The following is a 26,024-nucleotide window of genomic DNA, read 5'->3' as shown; positions in this document are numbered from 1 at the left end:
TGAAGAGAACTACATGCCCCAGCATGCCTCGCAGAGGGAGGAGTCGTTTCGCTCTAGTACTCGCGATGTTTGGATCCACTTCCTCTCGCCAACCTAGAAGTTCGTAGACCTAGAGGTGGGGCGGGAGGCGGCAGTTTCGGACGGGTCAGGGCGGAGCTGAGAAGACTACAGAGGCGGAAGCAGCGGCCCGCGGGGCGGGGAAGGGGCTGGTCCCGGAAGGAGGAGGAAACCTTGAAAAGAAAACAGCAACAAGCTGTGCTGCTGTGACAGAGGCAAACAAAATGGCGGTGCCGAAGGGGACCCTATGGCTCAGGGCCCAACTGGGGATCCCGCCGCTGCTGCTGCTGGCCATGGCCCTGGCCGGAGGCTCGGGAACCGCTTCGGCTGAAGCGTTTGACTCGGTCTTGGGTGATACGGCGTCTTGTCACCGGGCCTGTCAGTTGACGTATCCCTTGCACACCTACCCCAAGGTAGGGCCCGTCCGAACCGGGCTACAACCCTTCCCTGGCCGCCCATCTTTCCGCTCTCCCGCACCTCTGTCGTTTCTGGGAGCCTGACTGTTGAACCCTCCCTTCAACCTTTGTCTCCCATCTCTGTGGCCCCTTTTTTCTTCCCTAATGCTACCCGCATCCCGCTCCTGCTGTAATTACCGGAAGTTTGTGCCGCACCTACCCTGTAATAGGTCGGGGACAGAAAAATAAGTAAGACACGACCTCTTTTTTCCTGAGGCTTTACGGGGAAGGGTGGGGAGGAGGATCCAGATGATTAATGCAGGTTCCTCACTTTCCATGGATGGCGGGGCGGAGGTGGGGGCAGTTGCAGATACGCCAGTCCACTGAAAGATTAGTTCTTAACCCCCTCTTCCCATAGCGCCTCTCTGGGCTGGAAGCCTGTAGTCTGTACCTGGAGTGAGACAAGTAGATAATTCCACCATAGTATGAAATGTATTAAGGAGTTGGGAGACACTCAAGAAGGGCTTTCCGCCTATGTTGAGTAACTGTGTGCTAGGTGCTGACACTGGGACTGGGATAGCTTAGAGAAAAAGCAGTTAGGTTTCTACATTCGGAGAACTTACCTTTCGGTGCAGCAGAAGACAGGGAGGGGACTAGTAGAGTGGGAAAGAAACGAGACCGGCCCTCGCCGCGGATCACATATTACGAAGAGTGTGACCCTTCCTCCCCTCCTTGTCCGCCCCTAGGTGCAGCCTTTCCTTTAATTCCATTCCACTTCTCAAGTTGTTTTTGCAGCTTGAAAACTGTTGACTGAGCATCCTAAATTGCGTGGTTTGTCCCCCACCCTTCCAAATATGTGATTTCGGTATAAGCCCCGCCCCGCACACCACTGGCTTTCTTTATAACAGCTTGTGCTGGTCTTTCTACCCTTGTTTTTACTTTGTCTTCCCTATAATATGTGCTTAACCAAGTGGCTAGGCCTCTTTGCTCTCTCAAACTACAAAGTGACTAGGAGGAGACGTTTAGGATGTTTCTTATTGGCAAGTGCTTTCAGGCTTTTGAAATGAAAAGTTCTAGATGCTGTTTCTGCCCATATGTCTGTTTACTGCTGGGTTTTACATTGCTTGAGGATTATCAATCTTCCAGAAAAAGTGTGGGAGAGGGGATTATCAAGTTATCAGAGACAAATATATTATTAGCAATCAAGAGAGAAAAATGGGGAATTCTGACTTCTAACCTTTTAAATCAATGTGTACTGCTCCTGAATACATTATTTTCTTCTCTTTTTATAAACCACTCGTAAGTAAGAGGATTGTATGAGGAAATTAATAGTGATTTGACCTGGAATTGGGCAGATATTTATTTTGTATCTTTTTAGTGTTTAGATGTACTGGCCTTCCCTCCCACCCACCCTCGCCCTTTTTTTTGAGATTTTCCTAGCATATTTGTAGTTACTTGAGTACATATGCTGGAGAATAAGCAATTTAAAAGGCTAGACATTTCTGGAACCTCTGAATACTTTTATAATATCCACTACTTTCTAACAATTGATGTGATATCTATAAATCTTTCTTTTTCAGTAAAGCTATTCTTCCTAGGAACTCTAAATCACCTGGTTTCCTGTCCTGGACTTAAAGTTTACAAACTGCCTGCTGTCTTATTAGCCAGTATGATGGGAGATTTACCTCCGTTATCCCTAATTCTCACCCTGCCAAGTTGGGCTTGTCAGCTGAGGAAATCAAGGCTCTGACATGTTCAGTGACTTGACCTAGGTCACATAGCCAAGAAGTAGTGGAGTAGCAGGAATTCAATCCTAAAACTGGCTACACTGTACTGCTTTCTATTAATAAAGTTGTAGATTAAAAATATTTAATTATTTCACTGATGTCCTTTGGTCCTCCATCAAATTATTGTGCTTTATGGTTTGGAAAAAAGCAGTGGGTGTTATTATTTAAATGTACAAGCTCCTAAAGCCTCTCTTGGTCTGGTATTTGTGACTGGCAAATAGAAATCTCATTTTAGTGACTCTTTTTCAAAATTATTTGTTGCAAGAAAGCATGGTACTTTACTTGTTTGTAGTAGGTACTTAAAAATTATCATATTTCACCCTTTAACTTTCCTCAGAAGTAGAATTGTGTAACTTGTCTGGGTCCAAATACAGGAGACATAAGTCCTGTTAATAATAAAGGTAATTAGAGGCAGCCTGGTCATTTTTAAGAGTGTGGGCTCTGGAACCTTACAAACCTGGTTTCATTCCCGGCCTTACAGTTACATATCTCTGTGTCCTTGATAATCACTTCTCATGACTTCATTTTGTCAACTGTTAAAAAAAAAAAATCCTTACACCTTGTGGAGTAAGTGTGAGGATTAAAGATAATATACATGGTACTCTTAGCACAGTACCGAACACATGGCAACAGATAGTGGTTTCCTTTGTCAAGTGTCATAAGGCCAGTTTGGTGTGTGCAGTGTATTAGTAGTGCTAAATAAGAGAGAATAGTTAGCTTGACGCAGGATAAGAAAATGCATGTAAAATCTATAGATAGTAGAGTTCCTTTAAGGAGGATTTGGTCTAAATTAGAGAAGGTATATTTTATATAAGTGTGCCATAACTTTGGATGCCTAGGGCATGAAACATTGTCTAAAACATGAAACACTTATTTAGAACAAGGATATGACTTAATAGCTACCAGTTGAGTGCCTGCTCTGTGCCAGGTATCCTGTGATATATTAAGTGTTAACACTGTATCTGGTACATTGTGGGTGCTCACAAAATATGTTATTAATGTCATATCTGTTTATTAGATAGTATAGCATAATATTAATGATGCTATGGATATAAAATATGTAAATAAAATAATAAAATATAAAATCCTCATCATATTTCAGGATTGACATGTAAGTATTGTCACTGTTCTACAACTAAGGAAATTCAGGCTGAGTGAGGTTAAGGCCCTTGCCTAAGGTTGTGCAGAATAAGTGATGAGGCTGAGCGACTAACCAGGGCTAATTCTGAACCTAGACTCTTTCACCATGCTACACTCTCTTCTGAAAATCGTACTGGAGGGCTTATTGGATTGGTTTAATAAAAGAAAACATATCTGAAAGCAAAATGGCTTGCAGTATAGCTCATACTAAAGAGCTCATACTTCTCCATGCCATAGTAGGAAGTATGTGATGCTCCAAAGACATGAGAGAATTCTACTGTCTTACAAAAGCTACTCAGGTATAAAATTTACTTTAATGGTTAAAATTCTTTCAGTTTCACTGTAACAATAAATGCAGCTAGAACTGGCATCCAGAAATGTACTACCCTCAAAGTTTTATAATAAAGATTGTTCAATATTAGACAATTAGGATGAAATGGTTGGATGGCATCACTGATTCAATGGACATGAACTTGGGCAAACTTCAGGATGTTGAGGGACAGGGAAGCCTGGTGTGCTATAGTCCATGGGGTCGTGAAGAGTCTGACATGACTTGGAGACTGAACAATAAGTACTAGACTGCAGCCATCTCCTCTTAACGGACTGTTGCTGCTGCACAAATTTTACTAATCCTGCTGGAAAGAAATGCATAACTCTGTATTCCATTGGTTGCTAACTGGTGTATGCACATGCTGTTTCCTTCCTTATTAGGTGCCTGCCAGTTTGTACACAGTGGATCACACAGTAAGTTGAGGGGGCTTCCCCACATATACTGGTTTGTTTCAAATACTATACATTTCACCAAAGGAAAGCCTGTTGAAGACATTGTCATTAGTCTTACCGAACAGTTCACATTTTCCAGCAATGAAGAATCTTTCTTATCTTGAGCTCTCACACAAATAAAATGATGCCTACAACTATTGTTTTCTGTTTTAAAAATGTATTATTATGATTAACACTACTACCACTTACTGAGCACCTTCAATGTTCCAGGCACTGCACTAGGAATAGGTGTCTTCCAGCATTATTGAGGGGTTTAGAGATAATTTATAGCTTTTATTTCCTTTTTGACGTTTGTCAGTAGATAGGTAAAGTCACGTGCATGCTGACGTGAAAGGTTTTCATCCACGTCTGGCTGATTCCAATGGCCTTTTCCATATGTCACATGTTGCCTTTGTTTGTGTTTTCAGTTCAGGTAAACTGAGCTTAAAAAAATCCTTTCGTTTAAGCATTTTTCTCAGTGTGTACGTCACTTTGTGGGGGCCTTTATAGCACTATCTGCTATGTAAAACCAGTCATGATATTTTTCCTGATAGACTTGATGAGTCGTATAAATATTTATGTGGCAGAAGTACACCATTGATCCTACAGTACTTGTTTTCTCATTTTTGCCTCTATTAAAAAGTTCTGATTATATCACTGTTATTTTTATTTTCAACTTTTCCCCCAAAAATATGACCATGGAATGTAGGAAAAGGGTGATGTTTTTATGCACTCAGTTTCTTGATATCACTTATTTATTTATTTGTTTTGTATATCACTGTTAAAATAAGAAATTAAAACTTCTTTATATGGCAGACTATATAGTCTTAAGTATTACCTGACTTCTATCATTTTTCTTTCTTTCAGTTATAAAACTTTTATTGGACAATTTATAATAAACCCTACTAACTTTGCTTTCTTTTTGACTTTTTTTTTCCCCCATAAGGGAAAAACACTATTTTTTTTGTTAATCCTCCCTGTTCTTGACCTCCCTAGGAAGAGGAGTTGTACGCATGTCAGAGAGGTTGCAGGCTGTTTTCAATTTGTCAGTTTGTGGATGATGGAATTGATTTAAATCGGACCAAATTGGAATGTGAATCTGGTAAGATGCTATGCTAATGACATCAGCAGTATATAACATTGGTGTTTTCTTTGAGTTGTGTTATGCTTTTTATGTATTTTCCTAGGAAAATGACAAGCATGCTATTTAAACTAGTCATCAAGCATATTTAAATTATTGTAAAGTAGAACTTCTAGTAGCTGCTGCTAGAAATTTCATGGGCTTTAAATTTCATCTATTTGTTGAGACAGTGTTTATTTTGTACTATAGATAGGAACACCTTTGTTTAACCAAGTATTTGGTTTAGACAAATGTAATAGTGATTACCCTTCTCATAATTCATCACTATCATTTCAGTGGATAGTATAATTTTCCTAAGGCTTTCAATCATAGGCTAGTTGACTTAGCTCCCAAGTTGGTTTTTTTTTACTGAATCAGGCTTTTGACTCAGTATTTAATACTGTATTCTTTGTGAGTCATGCCAATAAAAGAAGTAACTAGAGTCTTTGTCATCTCTTAAGCCACTATTCTTACCTTTTGCCCAAAGCGGTGTGTTTAATAAAAGAAACCTGTAATCAGGACAAAATTGATATTTAGCTTTTTAAAAACTGTAATGGAATTTTCTTCATTCATCACCTTACACTGTTTACTCAGTGCAGTGGGCGGTCGCTTTCTCCCTGTCACTATGCCGCTATTTCCAGCTACCCTGTGTGATGTCATAGCCTCTTTTTATGGCTCAGTCTCCTAGCTGGCCGTCTTTATACGTACATAATACTGTTCAGCTTATCATCTAGTACCTTTGAGAAGTATACTACAAATGCATGACTGGGTGGAAAGAAAAATAAAATTGTGGTGTAAAGTGTTGCATCACAGGAAAGAAAATTTTCTAGTGAACTAAATGAAAAGTGTGTATGTGGTAGAGACTCATTCCAAGTTTGGAATCCTGCTGCAGAACATTTTCAAAGTTCAGTTTTCTCAGAATTTAGGATGTTAGACTGATTGTTTTATTTTTCTTTGCCTTGTGAATACCCTTGTTGCTGAACTCAGTGATCTAGTTCTTAACAGTAATATCATATATTTGTATAAATACTAAAGTATATCATTTTGTTCAACCCCATAAAGTAGGTGTTATTAATTCTGTTTTAGACATGATAAAAATCAATAGTCAGAGAGGTTAAGTAGCTCTACCTAGGTCACATACACAGCCAACAGATGATAGAGCCAGAATTTCAGGATGCCAATTCAGTGTTTTTTCTTTTCTGCAAACCTTAGCTATGAGGTTCACCTCATATGAATGTCATCATAGCCAGAGCCTGAGTGTGTAGTTAATAGGTTTCTTCCTGAAACATTTGACTTGTGGGAGGAAGAAGATATGGGATTTTAGTAAAATAAAACATTTGCTGTTATTGCCAAATATGAAAATTCATATTAATGAAATACTTTTAAAGTATAATAAATTGCTTTATAAAATGCTAAATTCCTTACTTTCTAGTCTATCCCTTTTCTTTCTCTCCTTCTCTTTTTTCCTTGTAATTTACTGTTTTTCTCTTCCAGCATGTACAGAAGCATATTCCCAATCTGATGAACAATATGCTTGCCATCTTGGTTGCCAGAATCAGCTGCCATACGCAGAATTGAGACAAGAACAAGTATGAAACAATACCGCCCTTCAGAAATGCCTGCTTAGATTGCACTTTGTATTGAAATGTATATTGTTCACATGATCCTATTTCAGTATTATATTTTATAATTAGTTTCAGCAAACAAATTATTTTTGCAAATAGAAAAGTCAGTTACTTTTGTATAAGGCTTTAATGTTAAGAGGTATGTTCACACCCATAATCTCATTTTGTTTTTTTTTTCTTGGTCTGGTGACAGTATTATCCCCATTTTGCATATGAAAAAACTGAGGCTCAGAGAAGTGGAGAGTTCCTTTTACCTTATCTGCCATTACCTTAGATCAGCATCATTTCTCATCTGTATTACTAAATGAGCTTCCAGTCTGTTTTCCCACTTTAGCCCCTTCTAGTCTATTGTCTAGTCTGTGTCTGGATATTTATTTCTAAATGGAAATCTCATGTCATGATTCTATCTTATATTCTTCAGTAGCTTCCCATTATATACAGGTTTAAGTCCAAACCATTTATCACAGCCTGGCTTCTGATTACCTCTTCTATATCATCTCTTAGAATTTCTACCCCTCTTACTCTATCCAAGCGTTTGGGGGAAAGTTTTTGAATTAACTTTGACATAGGAAATACAACCGCATGGTACAGAATTCAAAAGGTGAAAAAAAAAAAATATACACACACACACACACACACACACACACACACAGTTGACCCTTGAAAAACATGGATTTTAACTGCGGGACCATTTACACTTGAATTTTTTTTTTCTTAATATTATACTGTACTACGTGATCTATAGTTGGTTGAATTCTCAGATGCAGAATCACAAACGTGGGAGACCAACTATAATCTGTGTATATTCACAGATTTCAGCACCCCTAATCCCTGCCATTGTTCAAAGATCAGTTCTTTAGTGAAAAGTTTCCTACCCCTGTATCTCTTAGCCACTCCATTTTCCTCCATTAATGTAGCCAGGGTTACCAGTGCAGAGGCATTTTATACAAGGATACATGTATTCTTTTCTAAAATATAATTAAAGACTGTCTACTCATTTCTTTCCAGAACATACATAATTTCATTATATGGATGTATCATTTATTTAAGTAGTCCCTTGCTTATGGACATGTAGGGTTGTTTCTGGGTTTGGTGGGCTGCCATCTATGGGGTCGCACAGAGTCGGACATGACTGAAGTGACTTAGCAGCAGCAGCAGCAAGGTTGTTTCTAATTTTTTAGATTTACATATAATGTTGCCTATTTTTTACATTTATATTTCTAGAATAAAATCATAGGAATACAATTGCTGAGTTAAGTATATGCATTTTTAATTTTGGGAAATAGAGCAAAATTGCCTTGTATGGAATTTCTATCACGTCTTAAAATTGACATATAATTCATACTATAAAAATCATTCTTCTGAAGTATTCAGTGTAGTAGTTTTTAGTCTATTCCAGACTGTGCAACCATCATTACTATCTACTTCCACAACGTTTTCATTATCGAAAAAAGAAATCTTATACCCGTTAGCAGTCACTGTCTTTTCCTCCTCCTCCCAGTCCTTGGCAATGTAGTACTTTTATTACAGTTTTAATTTGTGTTTCTCTTACGAGTAACTTTAAACATATTTTCTAATTTTTAAGACCCTTTTTTATTTCCCTTTAATTATGTACATACTAAGAAGTTCTTAATGTTTGTAATATGTTAATGGTGACATTATTTCTTGTTTCTTCTATTCTCTGCCTAGTGAATCCTTTTGACTCAGGGCAAGTATCATGTCCTCTGTGAAGCCTTCTTAGCCACCTCTCACCCCAGTTTGGGTTAGATGCCTCTCCCCACAGACATGTATCACACCGTGTTTCACCTCTGTCCTGCGTAGATTAAGCACAGACACATGTGGATGAATAAAAGATGAATAAAACACACATGGTTTCTGACTCTTAAAACGTATAATCTCAATGAATGCTTACTTAGTGAACTAATCAATGAATGATTTCACAGCTTTTAAGTGGAAAAATTAGATCACGAGTACAGATCTCTTCTGATTCTAAAAGCTCTTCTCCCTTAATAACCCCATAGTGTCTTTCTTTTGAAATACAGCCAGAACCAAAGCTATCTCTAGAGTTCAGTGAATGGTATCTCATACTTATTCTCTAGAGGGGCCCACTGCTGTTGAATTAGTCAATAGTCAGAATTAAAGGGGAGGCGATACCAATTAATGTAAAAATCTCATCAGTAGCTTACTGTATGTAGTCAGCCCATAAATATTTCCCTCCCTCTGCCCTGTTATCAGATATCTCACATTTTATGCATATATTCCTTGGATTGATTTTTTTTCCTTCCTTTTTTCCATTGGTGTGTGTTATGGGATGGTTCATTTTACATGAAAGTATTAAAGATTTGTCCCTTCCTCTTCTGCCTCTTGAGGCCTTGCTAATCCTTATTTAATCAAAAGAGAAGAGTTTAGATTTTCTACATTTTTGGACCTAACTCAAAAGCCTGTTAATTTGATAGAGGTGACAGGTAGCTTATATTGTATTAGGTGATACGTTAAAGGATCCTAGGAATTTAAGCTCATGGTTAATTGCATAGATAATGAAGAGTTTACTCTGATGCTAATGACGATAATAGAATCACTTGTTTTATACTCTGTCCAAATAAGGATTTGATTATATTGTTCTTTTGTATATGTGTATATAAAAAATAATATATTTCACCTTGATTTAATTTTCTTTTTTTAAGCTCATGTCCCTGATGCCAAAAATGCATCTACTCTTCCCTCTAACTCTGGTAAGATCATTCTGGAGTGATATGGTGGACTCTGCACAGAGCTTCATAACCTCTTCATGGACTTTTTATCTTCAAGCTGATGATGGAAAAATCGTTATATTCCAGGTAATAATGTGCTTCATAGAGTCATTTAAATACTAGCAGTAGTAATGGAGAAGGCAATGGCACCCCACTCCAGTACTCTTGCCTGGAAAATCCCATGGACGGAAGAGCCTGGTAGGCTGCAGTTGATGGGGTTGCTCAGAGTCGGACACGACTGAGCGACTTCACTTTGACTTTTCACTTTCATGCATTGGAGAAGGAAATGGCAACCCTCTCCAGTGTTCTTGCCTGGAGGGTCCCAGGGATGGGGGAGCCTGGTGGGCTGCTGTATCAGGGGTCGCACAGAGTCGGACATGACTGAAGTGATTTAGCAGCAGCAGCAGCAGCTGCCCATTGGAAATCTATTTAAAGCCTATTGATCTGTATCTAACAAGATCTCTGAGTCTTCTAAATTTTAGAGTGGTTTATTGATAAAATGAAGCCTATAGATATAAGAGCGGAGAAGGCAATGGCACCCCACTCTAGTGCTCTTGCCTGGAAAAAAGGAGCCTGGTAGGCTGCGGTCCATGGGGTCGTGAAAAGTTGGACACGACTAAGTGACTTCACTTTCACTTTTCACTTTCATGCATTGGAGAAGTAAATGGCAACCCACTCTAGTGTTCTTACCTGGAGAATCCCAGGGATGGGGGAGCCTGATGGGCTGCCATTTATGGGGTCGCACAGAGTCGTACACGGCTGAAGTGACTTAGCAGCAGCAGCAGATATAAGAGATAAGAAAAATTAATGTAGTTTGAATGTAAATAATGGTGTGTATTTATACCACATATGGATATTAGAGAAAAGCAACGGGACATAATTTTTAGTTGTTAATAGTGCTTTTCCTCTTAACTCTGATAAGAGTTTGTTGAAGAAGCATGTTGCCTTCTAGAGAGAGAACTTTTCTCCCAGTTCATTGTTTATCATGGGATATGATAATTATAGCTGCTGTTTAGTGAAGGCTCATGTGTACTAGACATTTATATGTATTGTCTCAGCTCGCCAAACACCTTCATGAAGTTGCATTGCTGCTGCTAAATCACTTCAGTCGTGTCCAACTCTGTGCAACCCCATAGACGGCAGCCCACCAGGTTCCCCTGTCCCTGGGATTCTCCAGGCAAGAACACTGGAGTGGGTTGCCATTTCCTTCTCCAATGCATGAAAGTGAAAAATGAAAGTGAGGTCGCTTAGTCATGTCTGACTCTTCTCGACCCCATGGACTACAGCCTACCAGGCTCTTCCGTCCATGGGATTTTCCAGGCGAGAGTACTGGAGTGGGATGCCATTGCCTTCTCTGTGAAGTTGCATTACAGCTGTTTTATTGATGAGGAAACTTTGAAGTTCACTTGTTCAAGGTCATACTGCCAGAAGAAACAGAATTAAGCATCAAACCTGGGTTACTTTAGCTCCAAGGCTCATATACCACCCTACCATGCTGTCTTCTTTTTAATTTGGTTGTTAAGTTCCTCGAATTTACCAGCCAACAAATTATGTTATGATGCTTTCTCAGGAAATAATTAAAGTAAACCTTTTAATTATTTTTGCCAAGTGAGTGGCTTACTGTAAGCCTAGTATGTGATTTTTAGCATCATCCTGAGTCTTGGGTACCCTGTAATTTGGTAATATGTGAAACACAGAAGGAATTTTCTCTTAAGTTCATGAATAAGTTCTATTTCCTAAAGCTACTTAAGTTGACTCTTAAAGACTAGAGTCCTTCATTCCTGATTAGATGTACGGTTAACTGTTTTTCTCTTTGTGTCAACTTAAGAATGATTATGATGGAGAAACCCCCTACTCCAGAGCATCAGAGCTATGTGAAGATGTAAAGTATGGAGTTGTTCGCTATGTTTTTAGTCGCTTAGTTGTATCCGACTCTTGGCGACGCCATGGACCGTAGCTGGCCATGTTCCTTTTCCCAGGGTATTTCCCAGGCAAGAATACTGGAGTGGGTTGCCGTTTCCTTCTCCAGAGGATGTTCCCAACCAACCCAGCGATCAAACCCACATCTCCTGCATTGGCAGGCGGATTCTTTACTGCTGAGGCACCAGGGAAGCCCTAAAGTATGGAGTATTGAGCTATAATTTATGAGTTATTCATAGGTAGAAAAGAACAGAATGTTTCAGATGAGAAAAAATAGAGATGTCTAACCAGAAATTTTGGCAATCTGCCAAATGATTCCTGATCAACCAGAATTAGAACTCATTTTTTTACAGGGTATGATATTTAATGCATTATGTTGTAATCTAGTTTTTTATTATATATTTTTTTATTTTGTCAGGAAATTAAACTGACTGTTCTTGACGACGATAGAAATCTGTTTCTTTGCAAGACACTGGATCTAGTGTTCAGCACTAGCAGTTAAAATATATTGTAGTTACTGTGTTTTATTTTTTATACCATACTTCTATTACTTTTTCTCAATTTGAATGTCTGTAGAGATGATATGTTACAGAACTTGCTACTGAGAAAGGCTTAAGAAGTACAAACGACTTAATTGCTTTCTTGTCATTTTAGTCTAAGCCAGAAATCCAGTATGCACCACAGTTGGAACAGGAGCCTACAAATTTGAAAGACTCATCACTAAGCAAAATGTCCTGTAAGTTTTATTTTCAGTAGCCTAGGATTAAACACATGAGCAGTCAGATCTAATGCTGGTAGAATTGGTTGTATGATTGTTGGAAGGTGACTTAAAACCGTGGTACCCTGGAGAAGGAAATGGCAACCCACTCCAGTATTCTTGCTTGGAAAATCTCGTGGACAGAGGAGCCGAGCAGGCCATAGTCCATGGGGTAGCAAAGAGTCAGACGTGACTTAGTGACTGAACAACATATCCTATATAGATATACCTAGGGCCTTTATTTAATATCCTCTTATTGTGCAAGTATTTAAAAAAACATATTTATTTATTTATTTGGTTGCCTTGGGTCTTAGTTGCAGTGTATGGGATCTCTTGTTCTGGCTTCTCTCTAGTTGTGGCTTGCGAGCTTAGTTGCCCTGCAGCATGTGGGATCTTAGTTCCCTCACCAGCATTGAACCCGTGTTCCTTGCATTGAAAGGCAGATTCTTAACCACTGGACCACCAGGGAAACCCTTGCACAAGCATTTTTATAAAAAGTGAATTGTTCTTGTGTGTGAGCTTAATTTAAAGAGTACTGTCAACAACAACGACAAAAAAAAACTGTGGTCCTCAAACTTTACTGTGCTTTATGATCTGGGGAGCTTATTAAAAGCATTTCTGAGCCCGCCTCCAGAGTTTCCAGTATACTCTATCTGGGATAAGACATAAGAATTTGCATTTCTAACAGATTGCTCAGTTCTGTTGGTGGTCTGGGGATCACACTTTGAGAATCACTATTCTAAAAACATTTAGTTTTCCTTTAAGGATGTTTTGAGTATGAACTAAGGAGATGTTCTGGTATCTTCCAATAAACTAACCAAATAGTGAAACTACCCTGAAAATATGTTTTTATTCTCTTTTTATTTCTATGCTAGAAGTGAATTTAAACTCATAGAAATACAAAACATCAAGCTGAAACTATGCTTACCTTTTTAAAGGTATTAGCTCATTCCTTATCTTAAATACTGATTTTATTAACTTTTTAATTATTTTGGTGGGTGAATGATAACAGCACACAGCACAAAGCCATCTTTAACTGTATCTTTTATTTTTTAAAGATTTATTTATTTATTTATTTTTTGGCTGTGCTGGATCTTCATTGCCTCTTGTGTGCTTTCTCTAGTTGCAAAGAACAGGGGCTGCTCTTGATTGCAGTGTGCCTGTTTCTCTTGCTGCAGAGCATGGGCTTCTGTAGTTGTGGTGTGTGGACACGATAGTTAGGCCCCCCAGGCTCTAGACTACTGACTCAGTAGTTGTGGTGCATGGGCTTAGTTGCCACGCCACCTATAGGATCTTTCTGAAGCAGGGATTGAACTCTTGTGCCCTGCCTTGGCAAGCGGATTCTTAACTATTGGACCACCAGGGAAGCCCCATCTTTAACTTGAGATTTGAACAAACCATTCTATTATTACATTCAGACATGGAAAGCATCAATGTCAATAAAAATTTTAAAATAAAATAGGAAATTCATAATGTTGCATAGTGTCCAGTTGGTTTTTAATGTGCCAGAGGAACTTGCATTCATTATACCAGATTACATTTACAGAAATAACTGGGTTCAGTGTGTATATCTAGAAGCAGTCATCTGAGACCCCCTTTTGGAATATAGGATATCATTAACTTGTACCTTATTATTTCAGCAGATCTGCAGATGAGAAGTTCACAAGCACATAGGAACTATCTTGAAGATGAAGAAAGTGATGGCTTTTTAAGATGCCTGTCTCTGTATGTATTCATCTTCACTTATGTGTACAGAAGATAAAATCTGGCTTGTATCATAGAGATATAGTCCTTTTTATTAATTTAAAGTTATTAACTGCTCAAAAGTAAAAAAAAAACTTTTTTTTCCATCTTTTCCCTACCAAAACTGTACTTTTGGATATTTTGCTTTGTTTAAAAGGTGATACTCACTCTACTTTAATAAAACCCAAGGTTTTTTTTTTCCTGCGGTACAGAAGCACTCTTGTTCTTGTTGGGAGTCTTTGATTTATGTTACAGTATGCACTTCTTCAGACATCTCAGTTAAGCTTTAATTAATTTAGTTGGAGGGCCAACTGTATATTTATTGAAAAAAATTCACATGAATTTTTTTTAATTAAAAAAACAAAATTTTAAAAAATATAAATAAATTCTCCCACATAGTTTAAACTTAAGTTGTTCAAGGATCAACTGTATTTACATAGCATTTACATTTTATTAGGTATTATAAGTAATCTAGAGATGATTTAAAGTGTATGGGAAAATGTGTGTAGGTTATGTGGAAATACTATGCCACTTATAAAAGGGAATTGATCACCCTCAGATTTTGGTATAGGAGAGGGAAGCGGTCCTGGAACCATTGCCCCGGGAGTGCCAAGGGATGACTCTGTATTTGAATGGTTTGAGGGTTGGATTTTCAGTTTTTATCTCCATGGCCAGACAGGAGGCTAGGGGAGGTGGATAAGGGCTACAGATTAAGGAGGAGTCATCTCCATGCTGAAGATTCTTAAGGATGGCAAGGGAAAGTGGACTGGAGAGGGTAATGGGTACCTTGTGCCCTCTTGGGAAGAAATATCAAGCCTTCTAGAGGGAGGAGGGTTTTATCAAAGTATGCAACCTTCTACTCCTCCAAGGAGTTCTGATATGAGCCTTCCCCCGACAACCACCTGCAGCCCCTCGACAAACACCTGCAGCCCCTCGCCAAACACAGGGCCAGTAGCACTGAGTGATGGTTGTCTACCCTGTGTCAGACACCAGGTCAAGCCCTTGAGTGGAGAGGCGAACAAGCAGACTGTTGTGTCTCAAGTGCAGCACTTCAGTAGTACAGACTGCATGCTTCCTGTAATTTCTTAGAGCAGAAATAGTTTCTTGACAGGTTTTAATCAGATATCAGATACTTTTTATTTTAAAGACTAGGTAAGAAAATAAGAATTGAACTTCAAATTTTCCCTTCCTTTAACTTCTAAACCTGCTTTTGATTTTGTACCAAGAAAGGGAAGTTTTCTCTCATTCAGTGTTTTGGATTTTGTTGCAGTTTGATGAGTTTTATGAAACCTAAGTTATTGCCTAATCTTAGGTTACCATTTATTCTTTTTTCCTTTTTGGTCACATCACTCAACTTATAGGATCTTAGTTCCCCGACCGGGGATCGAATCCAAGGCCCCAGCAGTAAGAACAATGAGTCCTAACTGTTAGACCATCGAGGAATTCCCTACAGTTTATCCTTAATACTACACTACCTAGCATCTTACTGGTGCCTTACTACCCTAATAAAATTTTCTCATTGTATGTTTTCTTTTAAATCTAACATTTTAAAAATAGCTTTTTATTTGAATCTTAATCTATAGTTTGGCAAACAATAGGTCAATTATGGAAAAAACTCCAGTTACTAATTCTTGTAACTAGCCTTCTACACTGAGAAATTTTAATCATAAGAAAAACATAACTATCTTTTTTTAGGATATGCTGTGATGAATACAGAATGCCTCATAAGAGATATACTCTTGTAAATTGAAATTCAAGTAAATTGTGGCAAGTTAAATATTTGAAATATAGTAGAGAAGTTAACTTCTGGAAGCCTGTTGTGAATCCTTTTATAAAACAAGTTATTGTTTCATAATTTACCTATTCTGTACCTTAATTCTTTGGGCTATTGTGTTTTCTTAAAGCAAATGTTATCTTAATACCTTGCAAATATATATGTATTTGTGTAGCAGTATACAGTTTATAAAACACTTTGATTTGCTTTATCTCATTTAGTAATTTTTTAAAATCCTTAACAGTAATTTGCTTTAATTTTATATATATAGCAGAAAGCCAATATGTCTGATTTTTTAAAATTATAAAAGTTATATGGCCATGTTATAGAAGCTTGAGAAATGGAGGAAAGGACATTATATCACCCTAATATAATAGCTATTATAATGTTTCCTTCTGTATGTTTTTTTAAAATAATTTTAAGGATAGTACACATAAAGTTTTGTATTATTAAACTAAGTATACAAAATTGATTGCCGTTAATTGTTAAGAACGTTCTGTTCTTAATGTTATGCAGTTTTACCAAAACTGTTGAAATTTTTTTTTTCCAGTAACTCTGGGTGGATTTTAACCATGACTCTTGTCCTCTCTGTGATGGTGTTGCTCTGGATTTGCTGTGCAACTGTTGCTACAGCTGTGGAGCAGTATGTTCCCTCTGAGGTAAATTTAATTCTAACCCTTAGGCCATTTGAAGACTGAGCCATATCATTCCCTTTTTTAAATGTTTTGTTTAACTAGAAAAGCAAAATCTTCCTGCTAATAGAATGAGAGAAAACTTGGTGATTTTAATCACACACATGGGGGTTGGCACACATGAGAATTACAGGTTTGCAACATAAGCATCACTTCCCAGTTTTCTGTCGTGCTAACTACTGTAGTGACCAGTGTACACTGGCTGACTTGAGTTCAGTGTCTCTCTTCTCCCTAGGTCTTTTTTACTTTTTAATTTTTGGCTGTGCCACATGGCTCGAGGGATCCTACTTCCCCAGCCAAGGATCAAACTTTTGCCCCCTGCAGCGGAAGCACAGAGTCCCAACTACTGGACTGCCGGGGAATCCCCTCCATAGGCCTTGGAGACTGAAAAAAACCCATTGACATGTTTCTAAGGTGATATGTAAGAAAGAAGGCTTGTGGAACTACTTCAAATTTTAAATTTAACATTGCCACAAATGTTAAGGAGTAATTGTTGTTTTAGAAGCATCAAGGCTGAAGCGTTTGATTTTGAGTAATGTGTTTTGCTATACTCTGAGAGAGATGGAACACTGTCTCGACTTTCTTGTTAATTAAAATTTAACTGGCCCAGGAATCATAAGGTAAAGGACTTTTGTTTCAGAAGAAGCCTCTAATTTGATGATTCAACTTAGCTTTAAAGGAATAAAAATTATTTATGTAGCTAAACATAAGATAATAAATTCTACTGACATCACATCCAACTGAAATAAACTTTAGTTCTTGTGTGCCTCCAAAATCCAGTAGAAAAAGAGTGAAAAGAAGGAAGGAGGGAAATTAAAATAGAATCTGATAATAAGTAGTTAGCATGTCCCTAGCATGATGCTTGAACAGTACTCTTATGTTCACAGACTATAAAGATATGCTATAAGATTTACACATGAATAATGATTCGGATAATATTTTTCATGTTTTTATTAAAACCATATGGGGTATAGGCAGGCAGAAACTGGGACAGGATAATGTTGATAACTAATATTTATATAGTTGTTCAAAATTTACATAGTGTTTTCATGAATTTTTACATGTCCAGCACACCTCTACAGCAGGTTTTATTATTCATTTTGTAGATGAGTAAATAGGCTTACGAAGTTTAGATAACTTTCCTGGGGTTGCACAGCTATGAAAGTTTTGAGCCTGGAATTAAGCTCCTGTCTTTTGACTCTGCAACTCCTATGTCTTTTCCTATATACCATCTTTCCTCCAGCTGATCAACTATTTAAGTGGCACAAATAATAAATATATGAAGTGTTAAGGAAAGCAGAGAGTATGTGTTGGATTGTCGGGATAGGTCATGAGGGCCTTGACCTGAACTTTGAAGAATGGTATGGATTAGCAGAGAGAGAAAAGTGGACGATTTTTAAACAAATGGATAAAGTTAGACAGGATTGCCTTGAGTTGTGGAAATATTAGAGAATGGGTAAATTTCTAAAAAACTCGTCTGTTTATGATACCATCTGAATATCCTCTTGCTTATTACCTACTTGTGTTCCTGTTTTAGTTCTGATGTCCTTATTTTAATCATTTTTCGTTATTGATAAAGCAGAAGTTAGACATCTTACATAGGATTGCCTTTGCCTGTTAACTTACTTTTGAACTGCCCCATGCACTCTAAATCTTCATGGCAGCAAAGCTACAAACCTATAGTAATAAATCTTTGTTTTACCCTCCATCACTAGGGAAATTGATAATGTGACTCATATCAGGAGCTCATCGTCTGTGTAACCTCTTTGACACTAGGAATTTGAGTACTACCAGCAATACATGGTTCATGTTTTTGAGCCAGGATGCTCAAACTCTTACTGAAACACTTCCTAGATGGACTTTTCATAGTTCTTCCTCTCTTAATCTCCTTACTTGACTTACAGAATTGACATCTTCTGGTGGTGTTTAGACATAGCAATGCCTCTCATTGGTGTTTGATTACATCTTACAGACCTGGGAATCCGTCCCTCCTTTTCAGATGACTTTTGAGCTTTCTCTTCCTTTTAGATGTTGTCTCTGCTGTGATAAATTTTGTCTTGATTGTATAGTTTTAATTCTATAAGTTCTCTCCCCTTATTTCCAAGTTGTTTGTAGAGCATCTCACTGTTTCTGCATATGCCCCCCACACCCCTGGATCATGAAGCCTAAAGCATTAGAACCACATGTGGAGTCCTATTAGCAGTTATTACAGTCCCTCCTGATATCTGCTTATGGGTGTCACTTTGCCCCTTTACTCTTGCCTGGAAAATCCCATGGATGGAGGAGCCTGGTAGGCTGCAGTTCACGGGGTCGCTAAGAGTCGGATACGACTGAGCGACTTCACTTTCACTTTCATGCATTGGAGAAGGAAATGGCAACCCACGCCAGTGTTGTTGCCTGGAGAATCCGAGGAATGGACCCCATCTATGGGGATGCACAGAGTCGGACACTACTGAAGTGACTTAGCAGCAGGAGAACTCTTCTTCCTGTCCTTAACAATCAAGAATATGGTAACACCGTCAAAGAATATATACTTTTCTAAGATATATTTTCAAGAAAAATGTATCAAAGACAGCTATTTGTATTCACTGCTTTTAGCTTTTACTTGTATTTGAAACCACACTAGCTAAGTAGTAATGTTTTTTCAACTCTATTTTTAATTATAAAAGGTCTATATGTTTGACATAGGATTTATAAAGTTATGTATCAAGCAGGAAAAAAAATCTAGAACTATTTTGTATTGCCATTTTAGTGGATTTCTTTTCACTGAACTGTATCAATACATATTAGAGTATTTAAAATATTGCAGTATAGATACTCCTTTTGTGATATTTTCTCCTTAATTTACTGTAAAAATAGCTGAAAATTTAAGTCACCTACTTTAAAACTTTACTTTCATAAAACCTTTTCATTCATTTTATCTTTGGAACATAAATTACTTCTGACCCCTCTCCATAGTAACATGAGAGTGCATTTTAACTTATATAAGCAAGGAGCAGTGCTATTTATATTTTGTTAATATAGTTTGCATATATGATCCTGTGTGTTTATAGGAAATCAGAAACCTGCTGAGAGAATATGTTTGTCTTCAGTATAGACCTGGTATCTTGAGCTCAAACATGAAATATTAAAAGCTTCCTTTTCAGTCACTACAAATAAAGCTTAAAGTGTTTATAATAAAGGCCAGAAATGTAGTCTTGGAAACTTATGAACAGCTTTGCTCTTCTTATTTAGGAAAGTTCTGAAATAACTTATCTTTAGCCTCTTTTGCACATAGTAAATATTCATCACATATCATTTAAGAGTAGTGCCAGAAAGAGTTGGCATTGGTTGATCTTAAAGCAGTATCATTTTGAGTAACTTGACTTATAAAGGTTTTGATCCTTATTTCTCCACTTCCCCGCCCCCCCCCCCTTTCTTTCACATGTATGATGTTGTTTATTTGGGAAACATCATGAAATAATAATGCTTTTCTCTTGTTGAACTATCTGTTTAAGATAGTAAAAAGTTCATAGTGATCCTTGTCAGGCAGGTCAAACCTGACTTAAAAAAACAGGGTTCAAGTATTGGATATTCCTTTCTAGAGATCAGGCAGCCTCAGAAAAGTCCCGAAACAACAAATAATCGTAGAAATGCTGCCTCTGTTATCTTATTATCTGTTTACTTCTTTTTTTATTTGTGAAACCCAGGATCATCTGATTTCACATGGTCAGTTTAAAAAAGTTTTAGAAGACTCCAAGTAATATTCATGTTAGTAAATCACATATACTTACTGGTAACACACAGTGTGCCAGGCCCTGTTCAAGAGATTAGATAGACAATGAAGAATAAGATCACAATGAACAAAGTTAAATGTTAAAGATTTCAAAGACTCGAGTAGAATGAAACATGTTTTAAACTATAATAAACATTATTTTCTTTGTCTTAAAAAAAAAAGACAAGAATCTTACTGTTTTGAATCTTTAAGTCTCAAGAGAGACAATCAAAAAATTTTATAAATACCAGAGCTACCATAGCCTTTTAATCTAAATTCTGTTAAGAAATTTAGTTTTGCTGTTTTTTGTTGTTCTTTCTCAAGCCTTTATCAAATGTAGTAAGTTTTTGTAAAATATATATAAAAATAGTATGTATAATATATATATTTTAGGAAACCTATGGATTTTTGCCTAGTTAAAAAATGTATGACATTTTGATTCCACTTGTCTGACTACAACTTCTATTCTAAATTTCTAACTTATATTCACTCAAAACTTTGATATAGCTCCATTTTTTCTGGCATCTAATATTATTGCTTAAAGACTAGCAAGCTTATTATCTTAGTGATTCTTTTTTTAAATTGAGGCTTGAAATTTCTAATCCAATTTGAGAATATAAAATACTTGTAACAAAGTAACAAATACTTTTGTTGTAAAACAAAACAAAGGAAAATAGGAAATTAACATGTGATATAGTATTATTAACTAAAGTGCAGATTTTGTTCAGATTTCACGAAATTTTATGCTAGAGTCCATTACTTGTTTTCTTACCTTATTCAAGATTCCATCTTGTATTTAGTTGCATTGAGTAGCTTTAGCTGCATGTAACAAACTGATAAATTCAGAATTTTCATTTTTATTCTGTTACAAATATTTTCTAATTTTCCTTGTTATGGCTTCTTAGATACATCCATCATTTAAAAGGTACATTTAATTTCCAAATACATGGTGTTTTAAAAATATCTTTAATATTAATTTCTCATTTTGATGTTTATTTCTCATTTAAATGCTTGCTTCTCTGCAGTTTTTTCAGTCTTTTAACTTTATTGAGGCTTTTGATGGCTAAGTCAAAGATCTCTCTTGGTAAATATCACTTTACACTTGAAAATATGTGAGTTATTTTCAGATATCTTTTGATACTAATTTCTAACATAATTCCACTGTGATAAGAGAACAGACTCTGTAAGATTTCAGTACCTTTAGACCATGAAATTTTTGACCTTTTTTTTATGACTCTGCATATGTTCCAGGGTCTCCTGGTTTATATCTATGAGAACTTAAATGGAATTTGTGTCCTACTGTGTGAAAATTGTATAAACCTTAATTATGTTGAATTAGCTCATAGTTGCTTTTCAGGTCTACTGTATCCTTCTACTTTTCTATTTGTTCTATTAATTTTTGAGAGTAATAATAATTGTAATATATAGTGGAACTATATGTAACTGTGTTTTTTCCAAGTCTTCATAAATGTATTATCTTACTTTCATAATTGAAGAAAGAAAAAAAATTGAGTCTAGAAAAAGATCTATGTATAATAACTTGCCTAAGATTGCCAAACTGGTTAGTGAAAAGCCAGGCTTAAAGCCCAAATACATATTTAGTAGTTAAATGTAAATTTTAGAAGTAATACATATGACATAAGGGGCTTCCCTGGTGGCTCAGACGGTAAAGAATCGTCCTGCAATGCAGGAGACCTGGGTTTGATTCCTGGATCGGGAAGATCCCCTGGAGAAGGGAATGGCTCTCTACTTCAGTATTCTTAACCTGGAGAATTCCATGGACAGAGGAGCCTCGTGGGCTACAGTCCAGGGGGTCACAAAGAGTCACACAACTGAGTGACTAACAGTGAGCGACTAATAAAACTGATTTCCTCTTCCTCAGTTCTCAGATAAACCAGTCAGTAGTTTTAAAACATTCTTCCATGCAGTTGCCTTTTTAAATTTTTCTGTTTTTTGCTTTTAATAATTTTAGACTTTTATCTGATGTCCTTCTACTATAGATGAGGAGTTAACTCCCTTACACTGCCTCTCACTTCCGTCTCTTCACTTGCTAGTTTTTATAATGTGTATTATTATTTTGCATTCTTTTAGTGAATGCTTTATAAATTTCTGTTGGCTCCTTATTATTGCTTTTCTCTTTCTTCCCATACTCTTAACTCTCAATTTTCATTAGATCCTTGAGAAATAAAATAAATTCATTCTTCTGTATATATACTTTCAGACTCTGCTGTTGGTTGATCTGAAAATTTAAAATCCACTAGACAGCATTTACAATATTATAATTATGTAGATATTCAAAATAGAACCAAGTACAGTGGTGGTTAGAGTCACATGAAAGCAAGTTATAAACCTGAGTTACTTAAAAGTGTTCCCAGGAGAATCTTCCAAATCTCTCTGCTTAATGGAGTGTTTTTGTTTTGTTTTGTTCTGGCTTTCTTCCCATAAAAGTCATCTCAGCTGCCACTGTTTCTCGTATGTTGCTTTCTTCCTTAGATTCCTTTTTACTTTTGCTGGAATACCTCAAGTAATTTTTTTCATAAAGGATACTTGGGCAGTAAACTTTCCAACTTAACACATTTGAAAATACCTTTATTGTACCTTTGTATTTGATTGATAATTTGGAGAAGGAAATGGCAACCCACTCCAGTATTCTTGCCTGGAAAATTGCATGGACGGAGGAGTTTGGTGGGCTATAGTCCATGGGGTCGCAAAGTCAGACACAACTGAGCAACCACTTTGACTTTCACTTGAGAATACAGAGTAGCCACAGAATCATTAAATGTCCTGGTTAGAGGTTATCCGCATGCTCCCATCCATTTCTCTGCACAGATTGTACTCTTTCTCCTTACTCTTTTAGATAGCTTCTTCCATACAGATGTTTGAAATCATTTAAAGTTTCTGTTACTGTTTCAAGGCTTTTAAAATGTTAAGTAGTATTTTTAAAGGCTTTTAAATGTTAAGTAGAATTGTGAAAGTTTTTCTTTTATTGTGCCTCAGAGCAAATTATCACCCAAATAAAACCCAAATTATTAATTTGGATCTTAAGGAGCCCTCACTGTATCAGATCCATGTCCAATCCATCAACCATTGAATTTGTCTTGAAAATTTTCTCTTAACTGGAGAAGTGTCAAGTACTGGGCCACCTCCTTGTTGAAGGATTATTGTTACCTTGAAACAGTAGATAGCAGACCACATCAGAAATGTGTTCAAGTAGGCAGCCATCATGACAATCACTTTTAGAACATTTTCATCACTCCCAAAAGGAAACTCACACTAGTATCACTCGCCGTTTCCTCCAAGCATCTTTACCAGCCATAGACAATCCATGTCTTTCTGGCCTCTTTCACTGAGCATTACGCTCCATATTGTTGCACGTATTGGTATTATAGATACTTAAACTTCGAAGGTGCTCTTTATTCAACACCTACTAAAAGCATCTTTCCAACATTAATGCTTCTATGTGGTTCTGTGTTTTTTTAATACATATTTATTTTTTGCTTATTTATTTATTTGGCTGCACTGGGTCTTAGTTGTGACATGTGGGATCTTCTGGTTGTGGCTTGTGAACTGTTGGTTACAGCATGTAGGATCTAGTTTCCTGACCAGGGATCGAACCTGGGCTCCCTGCTTTGGGAATGCAGAGTTGTAGCCACTAGACCATCATGGAAGTCCCTGTCTTTTTCATATAGTTAGTTGCCCTGTCAGTAATGTCAGCACTTCGGTTTTTAGCTCACAGAATCAGAGATTTATTGCCACATGCGTTAACAACAAAAACTACCCCATCTCTTAGTAAAAACTTTTCTTTTTCTACCTTTAGGAGATAGACCTGTATCTAAATAGAGGTACTTTCAAAAGATATTAGACATTTCCATTATATTTCAGGGAGTTTTGTGACATTTGCCCTGATACTGTTTATGCTTTCATTCTCTCATTTTAGTGTCTTTTTGAGTGTGTTAGTAACAATTTGAACTTTTATACATTTATGAAGACCTTCCTGTCAATGTTAAACTGTTTTGTGTATATTTTTTGTTCTACTCACAGACTTAAAATCGTACATACCATTTTCCATATATGTTAATTTAGAACATTTAGTAGCAGAGGAACTTACTCCAAATCATTTGACCACTTGGTTGGAGAGGTAAGGTCTTAAAGGAATTGATCACTCAAGGCATCAAGCATCCGTAATCCATGCTCCAGAATCAATACCAGGTGTGGTATGACCACACCTACTCCTTTTAAACCTGAGCAATTTTCCCTGATAGTTGTTAATTTTAAGTATTTTAAGTCAGGACATGTGGAAAATTTTTATTTGACCATCCACTGGGAATTGAATCACATATGTATAACACTTTGAGTAAAAGGATTCTTGAGGATGTTTATAGAAATTCTTTTTTTTTTTCTTCAACCAAATCTTAACATAATAAATTGCTATTTGAAGCCTTACTTGGAGAAGTTCCTAATTATCCAAATTGCTAATATTCATTGATGTTTTTTTTCTTTTGCAGAAGCTGAGTATCTATGGTGACTTGGAATTTATGAATGAGCAAAAGCTAAACAGATATCCAGCTTCTTCTCTTGTGGTTGTTAGATCTAAAGCTGAAGATCATGAAGAAGCAGGGCCTCTACCTGCAAAAGTGAATCTTGCTCATTCAGAAATTTAAGCTTTTTTTTTTTTTTTTTAAGAAAAGTGGAATAGACATCTAAATTTCCATTCCTCAGAAAGCTTTTTAAAATGGTTTCATTGGATATAGGGCTTAAAAATCACTATTAAATGCAAATAAAGTTACCCAAATCTGTGAAAACTGTATTTGCTGTAACTTTACCTTCAATTTTTTTCTAGTAATTTAAGAGATGGCTATTTGGGATTGTATTTTTATTTTACTAATATCTGTTGCTATTTTAATTATTATTTGCATTGTTTTTGTTTGTTTCCTTTCTTAGCCAAATTCTGTGAGCTGATCATTGTTCTTCCCCACTGCCTGCCATGTCAGTCACCTTAGTTAATAAGCTGAATACTCAGTAGGATATGATGCTGTTGCTCAGAAATGGCCAACAACTTGTAATTTGAAATTTAGTAGAAAATACCCTTTAATACACTACATTTTCAGTTGTATTGAACTGAAATCATTAAAATTTTCTTTGAATAATTATGTGCTGAAATTTGAGTTAATATGCAGCTGATTTTCCAGATTTTCCCTTTCGCCACTGCCCAACCCAGAAAATAAACAGGAAATGTTCTGTGTCTGTTTACTGCTATATGATCAGGAAGCAAATGAAAGCAAAAATGATCTTCTCACAAGTGTATTTTATGTTATTTTGCACAGACTATAGATTTTTCTGTTGGATGGATCTTTCCAAAGAACTATTTTTCTCTATTATAAAGCATGTCAAGTATAAGTTATTTTCCAAGAACTTCATTTTGACAGTAAGAATTTGACTCTAGTGATGCAGGACTAAGTTTAGATTTCACTTTGCAGAAAATGGTGGTTATTATCATTCCATTATTATTATTATCAATAATACAGATACAAAAATAAGAATGACATCAGGTAACATAATACACTTCAGTCTTAAAGTGATTCAGTGTCATACCATCAAATCTTAAATGACTTTGCAAACCAGTATTTTTTCACTCACGTGGGCATTACTGGCAACTGCAGTAGTGCCAGTTGACTGAAAAGTGAGTCACTAACTTACCTTCAGCCTAGTCGTTAGCTTTCTCTGAGTCAAAAGAAAATACAATTAACC

At 36.6% G+C, this 26,024-nt stretch overlaps 1 protein-coding gene across 4 annotated transcripts; it reads left to right on the top strand.

Annotated features, from left to right (window-relative positions):
• Positions 1-268: 268 nt before the first annotated feature.
• On the top strand, positions 269-25,423 carry TMEM59 (transmembrane protein 59). Of its 4 annotated transcripts, none has more exons than XM_012149537.4 (9): positions 269-470; positions 4,091-4,123; positions 5,138-5,243; positions 6,756-6,850; positions 9,571-9,723; positions 12,211-12,292; positions 13,957-14,038; positions 16,381-16,489; positions 24,782-25,423. In XM_012149537.4, exons 1-9 carry the CDS (start codon positions 282-284, stop codon positions 24,935-24,937), a joined length of 1,005 nt encoding a protein of 334 aa, XP_012004927.1. In that variant the 5' UTR covers positions 269-281; the 3' UTR covers positions 24,938-25,423. The 4 variants fall into 4 exon arrangements, with proteins under 4 accessions (XP_012004927.1, XP_012004857.1, XP_012005095.1 ...); XM_012149467.4 differs by having other exon boundaries at positions 13,954-14,038; XM_012149705.4 differs by lacking the exon at positions 4,091-4,123.
• Positions 25,424-26,024: the final 601 nt, after the last annotated feature.

Source organism: Ovis aries, chromosome 1, assembly GCF_016772045.2.
Source record: "Ovis aries strain OAR_USU_Benz2616 breed Rambouillet chromosome 1, ARS-UI_Ramb_v3.0, whole genome shotgun sequence".
NCBI lineage: Eukaryota > Metazoa > Chordata > Mammalia > Artiodactyla > Bovidae > Ovis > Ovis aries.
This window is presented reverse-complemented; position numbering and strand designations above follow the sequence as displayed.

Excerpts from the sequence above, each read along its gene's own strand:
- TMEM59 (XM_012149467.4), top strand. The coding sequence starts at position 282 with ATGGCGGTGCCGAAGGGGACCCTATGGCTCAGGGCCCAACTGGGGATC. Across the intron at positions 471-4,090 it reads CCTTGCACACCTACCCCAAG|GTGCCTGCCAGTTTGTACAC; the intron begins GTAGGGCCCGTC and ends CTTCCTTATTAG. Across the intron at positions 9,724-12,210 it reads GAAAAATCGTTATATTCCAG|TCTAAGCCAGAAATCCAGTA; the intron begins GTAATAATGTGC and ends TTGTCATTTTAG.